The sequence below is a fragment of the Camellia sinensis genome, chromosome 11 (genome assembly GCF_055761805.1).
Source record: "Camellia sinensis isolate YWXY chromosome 11, ASM5576180v1, whole genome shotgun sequence".
NCBI lineage: Eukaryota > Viridiplantae > Streptophyta > Magnoliopsida > Ericales > Theaceae > Camellia > Camellia sinensis.
This window is the reverse complement of record NC_138971.1, coordinates 37,683,777-37,700,901: the sequence shown is the minus strand read 5'-3', so window position 1 is coordinate 37,700,901 and position 17,125 is coordinate 37,683,777. Positions and strand designations below refer to the sequence as shown.

General features: G+C 39.1%; 1 protein-coding gene across 11 annotated transcripts in view; it reads left to right on the top strand.

Annotated features, from left to right (window-relative positions):
- The window catches only part of LOC114269777 (IAA-alanine resistance protein 1-like), a 40,281-nt gene that overhangs the window by 8,575 nt on the left and 14,581 nt on the right, over nt 1-17,125 (top strand). For 6 of the 11 annotated variants that reach the window (XM_082893741.1, XM_082893736.1, XM_082893740.1 and 3 more), the window contains exons 4-5: nt 1,804-1,855; nt 2,008-2,112. In XM_082893741.1, the coding sequence (XP_082749867.1) occupies nt 1,804-1,855; nt 2,008-2,112 (157 nt within the window). The remainder of the gene's footprint in view (nt 1-1,803; nt 1,856-2,007; nt 2,113-17,125) is intronic. The other 5 variants (XM_082893744.1, XM_082893738.1, XM_082893743.1 and 2 more) reach the window with 1 other exon arrangement.

The following is a 17,125-nucleotide window of genomic DNA, read 5'->3' as shown; positions in this document are numbered from 1 at the left end:
CAAACCTGAATGAAGAGAAGTAAGAGCGGAGGCAGATGGGGATGACTGAGAGGTGGACAAAATATGTTGAAGTTGTGCAACCTGACTCAAGGAAGCCAAGTCAGGATTGGGAGTAGGAGTAGATGTAGTATAAGCGGCAGGAGGTCGGAAAGTACCCGAGGTAGGACCGCGGAATTGTCTGAGAAGATAGAGTAGGCCGACGTCCTTTCTTGGGACAATTCTTCTTCCAATGACCCCTCTGATGGCAGAAAACACACTCATTTGGCCCTAATGGTCCTTTCTTGGGTTTCACGGTGGCCTGAAGCTGATGAGGAGATGGGGTCGATAACAAGGGAGGCTTGGTAGGAGCCAAGAAGACAGAAGGAGGCAGAGTCTGACTGGCCATCTTAAGACAGGTTTCCTCGGAGAGGGGCTCACGAACAATAGCATCCACAGATGGAAAAGGAGATCGGTGAAGGATACCACCTCGGATAGCCTCATACTGAGGGGAGAGAGCCGTTAAGAATTGCACTAAACGACCCTGCTCCCGAAACTCAAGATAATCGTCCAGTATCTTGAGACTAGGTGATTCTATAAGAGCCAACTGATCCCAGAGACTTGTCATCTCAATATAGAAGTCTTGAATAGGCTGATCCTGCTGATGAGCATTCTGAATAACTGTTTCCAACTCATACCGCTTAGCAAAGTTGGATTGCTGATAAACACCTGGTAAATAATCCCACACCTCATTGGCAGTACTGTAAACATCATTCCAATACGATCATCCACAGAGTTATGAAACCAGGTTAGAACTTGGGCATTAGCACAATCCCAATAGTCACAGGAAGTCAGATACCCTTCCGCCTTCGGGTCCGATGGACGAGGAACAAAACCAAAAACATAGCTCCATTTTTTTTTTACCAAGAAAATTTTTTTTCATAACACTGGCTCAATAGGCATAATTGCCACCAGTGAGTTTTCATGTGATGGCTTGGATTTTATTATCCGACATTGTAATAAAGTAAAGTTTAAGGTGTCCAAGTATAAAACAACTTAATTAGAGGGGTCAAACTGTAATAATCCCAAAGTTAGCAGAGTTGGGTCAAATACTAGTGAACTCAGATACTAATAACAATACGAGAGACATAGAGAGAGAGAGAGAGAGAGATAACCAGAGAGCTCAATACAAGAGAGAGAGCGAGAGAGATAGAGAGAGAACCAGAGGGCTCGATTGTGACGATGTCGAAGCCCTAAGGAGAACCAGCAAGACAAAGAGGGACAACAAACTAGAAAACCACAATCCAGCAATGTAGAGAGATGTGCCAAAGACCCAGGATCACACTGGACCAGCAACTCACACTGAACCAGCGACTCACACTGAGCCACGGATCAAAGGCTACAGAGACCCAGTCGTGAAGGAGAACCAGTCACGAAACAAGGGGAAGAACTACGAACCAGAGCCACCGCTGGAACCTAGAAGCAGTTTGCTATTTGCTGACTCTGAGTTGACTCTGATACCATGTAAGTTTTCTGAATGAAACTGTATATTAGATTGAATTGATTGACAAAGAATACATCATTTATATAGAACACTAATTCCTAATCCTACATGAATACATCACTGATATATAGAAGTCTAATAGGACACTAATTCCTAATCCTATAAGGAAAAAGGAGAACACATTCTCACAGGTTGTTGAGCAAATGGAGGAGTAAAGATTGCATTGCCTTTTGTTGGATGAAATGACACATCTGTAGGATTTTGTTTCTTCAGTTTCTTTGTTATGAGGTTGCTTACCTTCTATGATTTTTTGCTATTTGCAGGCTGGAGCTATGTTAGGTGATGCTTTTCTTCACCAATTGCCACATGCTTTTGGTATGCAATGGGTCTGATGTCATTCTTTGGTACTTTAATGATGCTAAGTTTTTTTTATTATATATATATTATTTATGTTTTATATGTAGTTCTGATTCTTGAACTTCTATCTATCATCATTACCACTAAACAGCTTTGGCTATTATTATTAGGGGTGTGCATAATACCGTCAAAACCGCCGAAACCGCCAAAACCGCACCGAACCGCACCGCCAAGGCAAATTCGTTATTATTTGCCAATTGAACCGCCGGTTTTTGGTAAGAAAAATGGCAAATTCTAGTGACACTTTTATTAATCCGCCGGTTTTTATTTTTCTTCCAAACTGCACCGACCCGCACCGCTATTAAATCATGTTTTATAAGATTCTAAAAATTCTTTTTTACTTAAGTTTGCTTGTTGTTTCATACCTTAGAATATAGTATTACATTACTGCTCGAGGGGAATTTTATGTATTGTATTTGACCATTGTAACTTTCACAGATGCTTGTAATGAACTGATGGCATAGTCGTTGATACTATTATGTTGTTGCTACACTTGCTGCATCAGAAGCAAACTTCACAAGATGCTTAATATCACGATATCTCTCGTCTTTTTTTTACTCTTTGATTTAAGTTTTGTAATTTGAATTATATTTTTTTATAAACCACCAATCCGCCCGAACCGCTAAGGCAAATCCGCCATTATTTGCCAACCGAACCGCTGGTTTTTGATAAGGAAAATGGCAAATTCTAGTGACACTTTTATCAATCCGCCACCCGCCGTACGGTTTCTATTTTTCTCTCAAACCGCACCGACCCGCACCGCGCACAACCCTAATTATTATATCAGAAGAAAATTTAAAAACATATGGTTACTATTGGGATAAGACTGATTTCATTGATGAAGGAACCATGCTTTCCTCCTTTTAGGAGTGGTGCTCTTGTTTTAACCCCTTGCCCGGTGTCAATTTCTGAGAGAGATGATTGACTTGGTGTTAGGGATGAACCTATTATAGGGATGAACCTATTATAGCCGGTGAGAATTTTAAGGCCATTGATCCTTGTTTTTCTGAGTCTGATACTATGGCAGTATGTCATAAATTAAATGTTTGAGATGGTAAATTTGTCTGATCATGGAAGCGAGGGGGTTTAGCTTTCCAAGCGTAGGAATGTTAATGAAAATATGAAATGGTTGATTGAGTTAAAGATGAATACATCTTCTCCTCTTCATGAGGTTGGGGGTGGGGTGGGGTGTGCTGTTAAGTCAAGTACTAGACATAGTGGGTTTGTCTTTGGTAAAGTTACGTGAAGTAGGTGAGAGGATGGATTAAAAGGGGAACATATCATAAGGGGAGAGAATAGGAGAATTAAGGGTAATTGTAGGAAGGGGATTAGGAATTGAGGAATTTGGTTTATGGAATTAATATGATGGTCCAGCAAGTGAGATCGTGGATAAAAGTGGTTCTAAAATGAATATTATAAGTTGAAATGTGAATGGACAACTATCCAAGAGAAGCGTGGTAAAGGAGGTTTTGATTAGGAATAATGTAGACATTGTAATTCTCTAAGAAACAGAAATAGAAAAATTCAGTGGGAAGATGACTAAGAGCATTTTGGGGTTTACGTACAGGAATTGGGCTTCCTGACCTTCTTGTGAAAGATTTGCTTGGGGAGAGGTGTTGATAATTTGGGAAGAGAGAGTGATTAGTGAGTGTGAAGTAGTTGTTGGGGAGTTTTTACTGTCCAGTCGGTTCAGGATACAGAAATAATTATAATAGTGAGCAGTGGGCAGGTTCAAAATTGGGAGGTTGGGTAGTTGTTAGACTTATTGACTTTTCTTTACGGGGTGCAAGTTGGAGGTAAGGGGGAGGATGTTTTGGTTTGGGAAGGGCCGGGTTCTAAAGGTGTTTTCTCGGTTTCTTCATTCTATCGGAATTTGTATGGTGGTGTGGTGTGGTGTGGTGTGGTGTGGTAGGGGAGTTCCCTTGGTGTCGGATTTGGGTCACAGGTGTTCCATCCAAGGTGACTTCTTTTTTTTTTTTTAGGATAGTGGTTTATGATAAGATTCTCACCTATGAAGCACCGACACGTCCCCAAGGCCTGCATACGAGTGTTGGGCACGGACATGCGTCGGACACGCTGTGGACACGTGTTTGACACTCTCTCTAATGTGTCCTATTTTTTTTTTTGAATTTTTCCAGTCAGACATGCCATGGACACGCCGTGACACTTTCTAGACACGCGTGAGATGGATCGAAGAAGCCCTAACTGTTGGAGAGGAGACAGAGAAAGAGAGATCGAGAGAGAAGAGGAGACAAAGAAAGAGAAAAATAGATCAAGGGAGGCGAAGAAGCCCTAATCTGTTCAGGTCAATCGAAGAAGCTGAGGTATTCTTCTTTGTCTTCTCTTTTCTTCTTCTTCTCTTCGTCTTCTCTGTCTCCTTCACCTTCTTTGTTGTTCTTCTTCTCTTCATTTTCTTCTTTTCCTCCTCCGTTTTCGTTTTCGTCTTCGTCTTCTCTGATTCTCTCTCTGCCTTTTTTGATTTCACTGTCTCTCCTCTTTTGTTTCTCTTATTTTTATTTTTTTTTGTTCTCTCTTTTTCCTGACTCTCTCTCTGCCCTTTTTGATTTCACTGTCTCTCCTCTTGTTTCTCTTATTTTTTATTTTTTTTGTTCTCTCTTTCCTGATTCACCTTTTCTCTCTCTCTCTCTCTCTCTCTCTCTCTCTCTCTCTCTTTTGTTTCTCTCCTTTATTTTCTTGATTTCTCCCCTCTCCTTTTTTTCTTTTTTTATCCTTATTTTTGTTAAACCTAAAATCCATAGAATAAATTATTTTTATTTAAAAACTCATTTTTTATTAAAAAATTTTAAGAAATGTGTTTATTAATTTTATTATTATTGTAATTGTATAAGAATCAATGATTTTCTTTTTATTTTAGATATATAATAAATAAATAAATAAAATTATATATATTAAACGTGTCCCCAGCGTGTCGTGTCCCTTATTTTTTGAAAAATTGCATGTCCGCATGTCCATATCGTGTCCGTGTCGTGTCTCGTGTCCATGCCCGTGTCCGTGTCCATGTCCGTGCATCATAGATTCTCACTCTTGATAATTTGGTATGCTTTGGTCATCTAGTGTTGCATGTGCTGTGGTGATGCGGAGTTAGTGAATCATCTGCTTGTTCAGTGTCTGGTGGCTTCCAGTTTGTGCGCTTTTATTTTTACTACTTTTGGGGTGCAGTGGAAGGGGGTGTTGGAGGTCCTATGGAGTTGGGCAGGGGGTTCGGGTGGGGAAGAGGTGTCAGAAGGCCTTGGGCTATGGCTCCTTTGTGTTTAATGTGGTTGCTTTGGTTGGAGTGAAATCGTCGTATTTTTCAGGAGGTTGCTTGGTTAGTGCCTTGGTTAGAGAGGAGGTTTCTCCAAGTTTTGTGTGGTTGGGTGTCTGGGCGGGTGGACTTAGATTTGTTTACCTTTTTAGATTTCATAGATGATGTGATTGGTTGAGGTGTTCTAGTTTGGGTCTAGTTCTTGTTTAGATTTTGTTGATGTGATTGTTTATGGTGTCCCCTTTGTTTGGGGGTTTTATCTTGTATTTTTTAGCATCTCCTTGATGCTTTAGTTTCTCAATAAAGTTTTATTTATCAAAAAAAAAGAAAAAAGAACTGAGTTTGCGGGAGTTGTTTGGTTTGTTTGGGGTTTGATTTCCAAATTTGTGTGTTGGTAGCGACTTTAATGTAATCAAAGCAGTTTCCAAAACGCTGAAGGGAGATGGACTCACTAGGAGCATAAAGGACTTTGATGCATTTATGAGAGAAAATGAATAGGTCTATCCTCCATTGTCAAATGCTAGTTTCACTTGGTCAAACCTGTAGGCTAATTTTGTGTTTAATAGTTTGGATAGATTTTTATATTCTTCAGGTTGGGAAGAGAGATTCCCTAGTGTCAGACGAGGTGCTTCTGAGAGCAATGTTTGATCATTATCTAGGGGTCTTAGAAAGTCATCCTGTCAATTGGGGTCCCATTCCTTTTAGGTTTGAGAATATGTTAGAGCATCACTTGTTTAAGAAATTGTGAGACCCAAAAAAATCCTCTCACATGGATTGCTGAAGAGATCCAATGAAGAGAAGAGCTTCACCCCAGTAGATATGCAATGATGAACATAGTTGGTGCTATCCAACCGGGGTTGCCGGCCGAGGACACTTCGATGATGAAGTTAGTCCCTGAATCAAGGAAAGAAGAAGTAGAAATGAAGGGGTGTGTGTGTGTTCTGCAGAGAGATCAGACTTATCTTACTCTTGGGATGCCCCCCCTTTTTATAGATGGGGAGGGGTGTGATATTTGTTTGGGCTGGACCCATTGTAGGCCTTGTTTGGGTTAGGCCTAATAAACTAGTATCTGTTTTTTTTTGGCTCCTACAATTGCCCCAAAACTATCATTGTCTGAGGTAGAAGGAATGAAAGTTTTTATTGCCGAGTTGCACTATTCAAATAAATGTTGAGTTTCTTGATAAAGAACACTTTGAGTAAATGAATAAAAATGAAGGAATGAATGACTGTATGAATGAATGTATGATTGAATGTATGTGCAAATATATGTATAACTATATATATATAAGGGAGAGAGGTGAGTTAAAGTCCAGTGAGTAATACTAGTATAGAGAGGTTAAATGAATGATGGGCCACGGTATTGTTACTCCTGGGTGAGGGCCTTAGGCCGCGGTATTATTACCCCCGGACGACGGTGTAGGCGGTGATATTATAACCTTCGGGCGTGGGTGTAGGCCTTTGTTGATGGCACTTCATGCCAAGTGTGAAGATTGCATTGTATTCAGAGACTTTTGCTGATTTTAAGTGGTGATCAAGTGCCAATATTGCAAGGATTTTGAATAATGCATCCTGTGTTAGTGATGACTTGTACCGAATGAGGTAGACTTGCTCATCACAAATAAGTGGAAAGTGGAAAAAAGTACACCAATGGTAGAGCATTATAAAAATATCATTGCGGTGTTGGAAGGGATTGCCGAGTAGAGTTTGGAAACATATTGAAGTAGATTGCCGATTTATTAAAGTTGAGTTTCTTGTCCAACGTATATTTGCCCCATTGCTCTCGAAGGAAATCAGAATGGAGTCTTGCCAAAAGTGCCAAGGAGTTAAACCGAGAAAGCCGAGAACGAATTGTTGAAGCGGATTCCTTGCCCCATTGCTGTCGAATGAAATTTGTTATTCGGAGGAATTCATAATGATTTTGGAGGTTATATAGTTGGGAAGTTGCCAAATATGTTTTAGTTGTTAAAGTCGGCGTCGATCAAACTTCGGGCTTGGCAACAAAAATATTAGTTAAGCTGCGATATGTGGCATTGATATAAAATCTACAAATTTTTGATATGGAATTTGCAAAATTAGACTGTACGGATGTGTTCAAAAGGCTCCAAATAGTTGGAAACGACTATTGGATCGTTGGAATCGGAATCCTGAGGGCGTAATTGTAGCCAAAAATGGATCGGACGGCTCAGATTAGTGAAGAATTGAGCTTCGCGAAACACTAGATAATTTCTCGGCTTGGCTTGGTGGCTTTTGCAAAAAATAAAGAATAAGGAAAGGTGGTGCCAACAAGACTTGAACACTTGCCTTTGAAAGAAAGAAAAAGCACTGAACCATTGTGCCAAGACAAAGCCTTGTGTCTATATTCGGCAAGATATATATTTGAATGTGATTGTTCGGCTATTATGGGATGTAACTTAGCCACGATGCACCGAATAATTTCTTTTGTTTGCCATGCTAACTGTGGTCATCTTCTCCGACAAAATGGGTGAATTTCTGGGCAAACTTCGACTGGCTCGTACGACTTCATTTGAGCTTCGATTTCGACGCGATTTGTTGCATTGGACTCGTCTCAATGAGTACTTCACACTGGTATGGTCAAAATTTGAGTTTGACAGCTTCAGAAATTTCAATTGTCGGAAAATGTGGTCTGTATCACAACTTTCGGCAGACTTTGGTTACTTTTTGGCTCATCAGGTTGGTGGGTTTGGACTCCTTGAGTCGACACGAATCCTCTGGTATTGTCAGATGTGGATTTTGGCAAGCCGAGATGCTAGTTTTGTGCCGATGCCGAGATAGTAGCGCCGAGCAATATTGTGTAGTTGGTTGCCGAGAATGTCCAATGCTATGGAGTATGGCGTATGTATGGCTGAGTAGTCTTGCCGAGTAAGCAATGATCCAAATAATGTTGCCGAAAATGTTTGCTAAATAATGGTAGCCGAATAATGTTGCTTTACTGCCGAGTAATGCAGAATAATGTTAGCCGGTTAAGAATCTTTTGGGTGAGTGTAGTGGGCAGCTTGGGTGAGCATAACCCACTGTGCCGAGAAGGGTTATGCAATAGAAAGATTGTCAAAAATGTTGATAGAAAGATTGCCGAAAGGGTAATATTTTTATTGAAAGATTGCCGAAAGTATTGCAATAGAAAGTAATGTAATAAAAAGATTGCCAAAGGTATTGCCGAAAGATTGCCGAAAGTATTTTGCGCTAGAATTGCCGAAAGTATTGCAATAGAAAGATTGCCAAAAGTATTGCCGAACGTATTTTGCGCTAGTATTGCCGAAAATGTTATCTATTGCAGAACCCACTATGCAATCTCTTGAATTCATCACTACGCTTTGTGGTTTGCCGAACAACATGAGCCATATAGATTGCCTCAGTTTTACTTCAATTTTTTTTTTTTTGGCATCAACATGAGCCGTATAGATTGCCTCAGTAAAAAATAAAAAATTATGAAGTAAAATTATGAAAAAGTCACGGTATAGATTGCCTCATACTCTCACAAATTTTGAAGTAAAAAATTTTAAATTACTTATAATAACTCATGGCCTTATTTATGTCAATTTCGTCTAGAGAGAGAAAAAGTGAAGACCAACTTTTTTAGCATAGGTACACGTGTGTACACGTTAAGAATAAACTTCAAGATAAGTAAATAAATAAAGAATAAATAAATAAATGGATAGACCATGAATGAATTTGGCCTAGAAACCCCATTAGTAATGCCAGAAAGATGCTTTCACCAAACCATTTTAAGAGAGAGAAAATGAAAATCTAAAGTAAATCCAACTAATATGTGCCGACTACTCTTCTAGAGAGAATGTCGAGATAGATATTAAACAAATGTTTGGACCACATCTATGAGCATCAACATATATTGGACCAAATCTATGAGCATAAATGTATACATATATATATATATATATATATATTTGTGTATATGTATATGCATATAGACAGCAAGATTGAATTTCAAAAATAAATTTAAACAAAGAGGAAAAGGATAGGATCAACCGTGGGTCTTGTTTCTAGTAACATGTAATGATGATCTTACCATCTTGAGTGTGGTGTTTTCATCTACTTCGTTGAATTCTTGCAAATGATTCCCACAGACGGCGCCAGTTGTGAGACTCAAAAAAATCCTCACATGGATTGTTGAAGAGATCCAACGAAGAAAAGAGCTTCACCTTTGTGAATATGTATTTTTTATATTTCTGTTATTCTCTGTTTCTCTCAAGGGTAGTTTAGTCTTTCTCTTGTAATTAGGATATTAGGGTTTTGTTAGTTTAGTATATATATTGTATTCAGCCCTTCTGATTATTTATTCAATAAAGAGATTATTATGTTTGTTGTCATGGTATCAGAGCTAGGTCACAGCAGCAGACTTAGCACGTTGATGTAGCCTTCTCTCGTTTGTCATCTTCTCCCTTTGCATACGTCCTTCGCAGGTGTTCTCTTATCCCATATGACTTGCGAATCATTTTGAAACATCTGTTCTAGGCATCGCAGGTGGTCTCCTCCCACATACGACCTACGAATCCTTCTAGAACATCTATTCTAGGCATCGCAGCTTTTGTTCCAGGCATATCGACTCGCAGTTGTTTTTTCTCTAGACTTCGCAACCTTTGGGTGAGTGGTTCCAACCCAGCGCAACCTGCAGCTCTTACGAAAGTCCTTTTCAGCCACTTTCGACTCATTTGGATCAGTCGAGTTGATATGGGTAGCAGTCGAACCTTTGTTTTTGCCTTCTCCTTGGTTTGATCAACTCTCTGTTCATTATTTGGTTGTTTTGCATTGCTGAGTACTTTGATTTGCTTCATATTAGTGCAGAATATGTTTTGGGCTGCTTGATATTGCATATTATACTTCTACTATTTTGCAACTATGTCTGATGATAAGTTCCACAATTCAATTAACATTAAGTTGGATTGGTCCAACTATTCATATTGGTCGCATGTTATGAACAATTTTGTAGTAGGCAAAGGCATGTGGGGCTATGTCAGTGGTGTTACAAGACGACCTGATGAAACTAAAGAAACAGAGGGTGTAGTTGCCCGATGGGATAAAGAGAATGCTCTGATTCTCACTTGGTTTCACAATGCTGTGGCATTCACCATTGGTCAGAATTTTTCTAAATATGATACATCGCAGAAAGTTTGGGATTATTTGAAGACTATGTATCTGGAATCCAATTTTGCCAAACTATATGAGCTTGAGATGTCTATTCGCACTGCCACACAGATTGATAAGTCAACTCAAGAATTCTATAATATGATGACATCTTATTGGGATCAGTTGGCCCTGATGGAACCTTCGGAGCTCCAGGCACTTGATAGCTATGTGAGATATCGGGAGAAACAACGGCTTGTCTAGTTTCTCATGGCTCTTCGGGATCAGTTCGAGCCTCTTCCGGGGGGGGCTATTTTGCATTGCTCTCCTTTGCCTTCTGTTGATGGAGCTATTCGCGAGCTTATTGCAGAGGAAACCCGGTTTAAGGTCTCACATGTTTCTTCCCCTTTTCAGTCTGTCTTTTCTGCAACTCTCTTGCCAACTCCTGCTACTTCTAATTTGATTCAAGTTACTGGGAAACCTCAGCCTCGGGTTTCTATGGATGAATATAGTTTTTGCCATCAGAAAGGTCACTGGAAGCATGCTTGTCCTAAGCTTTTGCAGCCCAAAAGTCGTCTCCCCCCTTATGCCTCATCCTCATCTCATCAACAATCATCTCGCCATGCTCCTCCCACTGCCTATGCTACTACCATGTCTGATCCTATGCAGCCTATGTTTGAGCAATTCAAGTCTTTCATGGTGGCCAATCCGAATTTCTCATCTCAGGCCTCTGCTATGACTACTACTAAGTCAGGTTTGCCTAATTCATCCTCCTCAGGTAGTGTACCCACTTCATGGATTTTTGATTCTAGTTGTTCACATCATATGACTCCTATTGCATCTCGTCTTAGTAATCGCGTGTCTCCCTCTTCTCCTATCAATATTGCCACAGCTAATGGTTCTTCTATGAGTGTTCAATCTATTGGTTTCATTTCCTCTCCTCATATATCTATTTCTCTTGTCTTTAATGTGCCTCATCTCTCTATCAGTCTTATCTCTATTAGTCAATTATCTGATTCCAGTTTTGATGTTGTTTTCTCTTCTTCTCATTGTGTCGTGCAGGATCGAGTATCCAGGAGGCAGATTGGGATCGGGCGTAGAGTTGGTGACCTATATATTTTGGAAAGCTTGCATGTTCCTCTGGCTGTGTCTTCTACTGTTTTATCTTCTTTTTGTTTAAACAATAAATCCTCGTTATTCTATATATGGCATTCTAAGTTAGGTCATTTGTTGAGTGATCGCTTGAAGTTGTTAGTTAAGTCTGGATATTTAGGCAATTTCCCTCTTTCTGATATTTCTGAGTGTAGTGGTTGTAAATTGGCTAAAATGTCCGCTTTTCCTTTTAATAAAAGTAATTCTATTTCTTCTTCACCTTTTCACTTGGTTCACACTGATGTCTGGGGCCCTTCCCCTATCATTACAAAAGGGGGTTCCACATATTATGTGTCTTTTATTGATGATTACAGCAGGTTTACATGGGTCTATTTGATGACACGCAAATATGATTTTTACAAAATATATTCCAACTTTCACTCCATGATTCGCACTCAGTTTTCTACCACCATTAAAATTCTTCTTTCTGATTTGGGGGGTGAGTATTATTTCCTGAGTTTACTGAGTTTCTAGCTGCTAATGGTACTATTCATCAGTCCTCTTTTTCTGACACTGCTGCGTAAAACGGTCTTGCTGAACGCAAATATCGACATCTCCTTGATACAGCTCGCTCTCTGTTGCTTTCGTCTTCTGTCCCCTTTGTGTTTTGGGGAGAAGCTGTGTTCACTGCTGCATATCTTTTCAATCGGATGCCTACTCCTCTTCTCTCAGGTTCATCTCTGTATGAGCATCTTCTTGGTACTATTCCCAATTACTCCCTTTTTCGTGTTTTTGATTGTGCGTGTTTTGTTCTCCTTCCCAAACGGGAACGCTCTAAGCTTAGTTCTCGTTGTGTCCTATGCGTGTTTTTAGGGTATGGCATTAATCAAAAAGGTTATCGGTGTTATGATCCTGTCACCAAAAAGCTATATGTGTCTAGACATGTCACCTTTTTAGAAAAACTACCCTATTACACTATCCCTTCCCCACCTATCCCCATTGCCAAGGATGAATTGGTTCATATTGATCCATTTCCTTCTGTTGTTCCTCTCGACACATTTGTTTCTGATCTTGAGGTGTCTACTTTGTCTCCTACTGGTACTCCTGATCCCTCCCCCACTCCTATTGCCCCTGCTCCTCTTCTTATTTACAAGTGTTGCAAAGCACTTCCGAGCCCACCTGCTGCTAGTTCTACTGCTCCTTCCACTGGCTCTATGGATCTCACTCCTCCTGCACATCGCTTTCCCAAGCGAGCTCGACATCCTCCAAACAGACTTGGTTTTGGTAATACCTGTTTCTCCTCTTCGTATCAATCTTTTCTTTCTTGTCTTCATACTTACTTTGAGCCCAGGTCCTACAAGGAAGCCTATCATGATCCGAATTGGATTGCTGCTATGAATGATGAGTTAACTGCTTTGGCTAAGACTTAGACTTGGGATTTGGTTTCGTTACCTGCTAACAAGAATATTGTGGGATGTAAATGGGTTTATAAGGTCAAAACTCTTTCTGATGGTTCTTTGGAACGGTACAAAGCTCGTTTGGTTGCCAAAGGTTTTTCTTAGGAATATGGTATCGATTATGACGAGACTTTTGCCCCCGTTGCTAAGATGACTACTGTTCGCACTGTTATTTCTGTTGCTGCTGCACATCAATGGCCTTTGTTTCAGTTTGATGTTAAGAATGCTTTTCTTAATGGGCATCTTACTGAAGAAGTGTATATGCGTCCTCCCTCTGGCCTTTCTCACCCTCCTGGTGTCTTTTGTCGTCTTCGTCGTGCTCTGTATGGTCTCAAGCAGTCTCCTCGTGCTTGGTATGAGCGTTTTCACTCTGTTGCTCTTCAGCTTGGATTTCATCCCAGTCTTCATGATTGTGCTCTATTTGTTTATCATACTTCTGCTGGCCTTGTTCTCCTTCTTTTGTATGTGGATGATATGATCATCACTGGCTCTGATTCTGGCACTATTCAGGCGGTTAAGCATCAGTTGTTTTAGGAGTTTGAAATGAAGGATTTGGGGTCTCTTCGGTATTTTCTTGGTATTGAGGTTGCTACTTCTACTGGGTATCTTTTGTCTCAGACTAAGTATGCCCATGATATCCTTTCTCGTGCCAATCTCACTAATGACAAAACGGTCGACACTCCTATTGAGTTGTATGCCAAGTTTTCTCCATCTGATGGAGTTCCTCTTAAGGATCCTACTATGTATCGTGAGCTGATTGGGTGTCTTGTTTGTCTCACTGTTACTCGTCCTGACCTTTCTTATGCTGTGCACATACTCAGTCAATTTGTTTCTGCTCCTCGCTCCACTCATTGGGCTGCCTTGCTTCGTATCCTTCTCTACCTTCGTGGTACTTTGTTACAGTGTCTCTTGTTGTCTTCCTCTTCAGACATGGTTCTTCGTGCCTATGTTGATGCTGTTTAGGCTGGTGACATCTCCGATCGCAAATCTACTTCTGGCCTTTGTGTCTTTCTAGGTGATTCTCTTATCTCTTGGAAAAGTAAGAAACAGTCTGTTGTTGCTCGCTCCACTGCTGAGGCCGAATACCGTGCCATGGCTCATGCTAGTTCTGAGATAGTTTGGCTTCGTTGGCTTCTTTCTGATATGGGTGTTTCTATCTCTTCCCCTACTCCGTTGTACTGTGATAATCAAAGTGTTGTACAGATTGCCCATAATTCCGTTTTTCATGAGCGTACGAAGCATATTGAGATAGGTTGTCACTTTGTTCGCCAGCATCTTCAGGCTGGCACTATTACTCTCCCTTTTGTTCCCTCCTTTCTTCAGTTGGCCGATTTTTTTACGAAGACTCACACTGCTGCTCGTTTTTGTTTTCTTCTTGGCAAACTTTCGATGCTTTCTGCACTCGCATCCTCAGTTTGAGGGGGGGTGTGAATATGTATTTTTTATATTTCTGTTATTCTCTGTTTCTCTCAAGGGTAGTTTAGTCTTTCTCTTGTAATTAGGATATTAGGGTTTTGTTAGTTTAGTATATATATTGTATTCAGCCCTTCTGATTAGTTATTCAATAAAGAGATTATTATGTTTGTTATCAGAACATAGTCGGCGCCACCCAACTGGGGTTGCCGGCCGAGGACACTCCGATGATGAAGTTAGTTCCTAAATCAAGGAAAGAAGAAGTAGAAATGAAGGGGTGTGCGTGTGTGTGTTCTGCAAAGAGATCAGACATACTTTACTCTTGGGATGCCCCCCCTTTATATAGATGGGGAGGGGTGTGATATTTGTTTGAGGTGGACCTATTGTATGCCTTGTTTGGGTTAGGCCCAATAAGGCAGTATCTATTTTTTTCTGGCTCCCACAGAACTGTTACCAGGAATGGTGGGAAAGTTGTAGACCTCAGAGAGTGGGGGACGTTCAACTTCATGAAGAAACTAAAGTTTATTAAATAGTAGTTGAAAATTTGGAACAAAAGTTTTCGGAGACTTGAAAGAGACTACAAAATAAAATTTTGGTTAGGATCAATGAGTTGGACATCTTGAGACGAGTGGTGGTCTTGTTGAATCTCTTTTTGAAAGTAAGTTTGAGGACGTGGTCTTTAGAGAAGAAATTTCTTTGGCTAAAAAATCTAAAGCTTAATGACTGGCTTGAGGAATGGGATAAGAATTTCAAATTATTTTGTAAGGTTGCAAATGGAGATCAAATCGTTAATGATGATTTCCTTTTTATTCAAGATTGTGTTCTTTTGAGGGAGGGGTGAGTAGGATGAGATTAGAAGGGTTTGAATTGTCCCCCATTGATTCAGAGAAGGTTACTTGGTTGGAAAGGCTTTTTGATGTTTGGGAATAGGAAGGTGGTTTTAAAGTGTAAAAGGGATGGGTCCCCAGGGCTTAATGTTTTCTTTTTCTTTTCTTTTTTAAATTATTTTTTTTTTATGACCACGCTTTACGTTTGTTGGGATATTGTTAATTTTGATTTGTTGAAAGTTTTTAATGAATTTTTTGAGAAAGGAGTTGTTGATGCTTGTGCAAATGCTACATTTATATGTTTGATTCCAAATAAAGAGAATTCTTTAAGAATAGGCGATTTTCAACCTATTTGTTTATTTACTTATTTGTATTTAACTTTCAAAAGTTTTATCTGTCATCGAGATTGGTTTTAGGGGATTTCGCTTCTCTTCTCGAGGTGCCTTTGTTGAGGGGTGTTAAATATTAGATGTTGTTGTACCTTCTCAAATTTTATTACTCGAATCCATTACCATGTCCCTTTAATTAAGTCCATTTCCAAGCTAATGAGCAAGAATAAAATAAATGAAATAATCAAGGTTCTCTCTTTCATATGACTACACAATGACGACAAGTCCAATACAATTAAATTATAACAGTGCCCTTAGGCTCACATCGAAAATAACATGAACGAAATAGGAGGGATTAACCCACTTTACAATGAATTGCCATTCGGCCTAAGGTAATAGGCCCCGTGGCTAACAATCAAGGAGACTTTTAAGTCTTGCACAAATCTTTCGAACTTCACACCTGAAAATAATCAACGTCGTGGGATGAACACAAATGTCCAGTAAGAATCTCAATGATTCTAAACAATAACAATACATGGATAGCTATGATCATGAACATTGCAAATCATAATTATATATGTAATGTGACTTTTTATACCCAAATTAACATACATAAGTATATCTTTTCTCAAAAGAAACATTCTTTATCATTTCTAGAAAAAACTTCTTTTTTATTTATTTTTATTTTTTATTATCTTGGTAGTTTGCCATTTTCAATTCTAAACAATTTCCAAACCTAATCACATCTCTTGTACTCCTAATGATTTCATCATATTATTTATTTCCAAAACCAATCCATGGTTTGTTCGTTGTATTTTTGTGATACTCACTTACATCAAATCATACTCACATTGTTCCGAATTTAATATCCACTTCATAACACAACTCCAACTATATTATTGATATTTATTTTCATCAACAATTATCTCTACAGATACACACACATTAGCAATAAAAATCTCATGATAAAATAAACTTGGGGTCTCATCAAGCCCCACATCACCACCGTGATGTTGTTAAGCCCCATGCCTGCTTGCTTTACCGGTTGCTAGCTGGAAGGAACACATTACATCTATATAGTAGAGTTTCCATTCATTCTCGTCTGATTAATTAATTACGCAGTTAACCAACACATAAGGTTTCCGTCCAACCTATTTCACATCGATTCTACAACAAGCAATACCATCCTCTACAGGTGGCCAGGGACAAAACTTCTATGCAATAAATACTCAACTCTCACATTGAAACAAAATAATTCTCATAGCAATTTCATACTTGATTTCATCATTTCCAGTCACCAATAGTTTCGTCATAAATCAAATTCAAGACCATTACATATTTCTCTTCCTCTTCCAATTTCATGATACAAGTTTCACAACAGTTACTTAGAAAATCATTTATCTTTCCCTTGTCTATTTATATCCACTCTTTCAATAATTTTGATTTCATTAATTGCCATTACATGACAACCCATCCATTTCAATTTCACAATATTGAATTTACAATAATCGACACGACTCAAATAGGCGTAGATTCCATCAATTTACCTCATTCTCGAAGTTGTTACGTAGACAACTAAGATTAGGACTTTTTACTTAAATCACTACAATTCATATTCTAATTGCATAATAGTCTTAATAATTATGTAATTACCAGCTCTTCTCTATCATCATGAATATTCAATTAAAAATGAGGGCTTTATATTCAATCATCATAAACATATATTATTATCTCCCAATTTCATA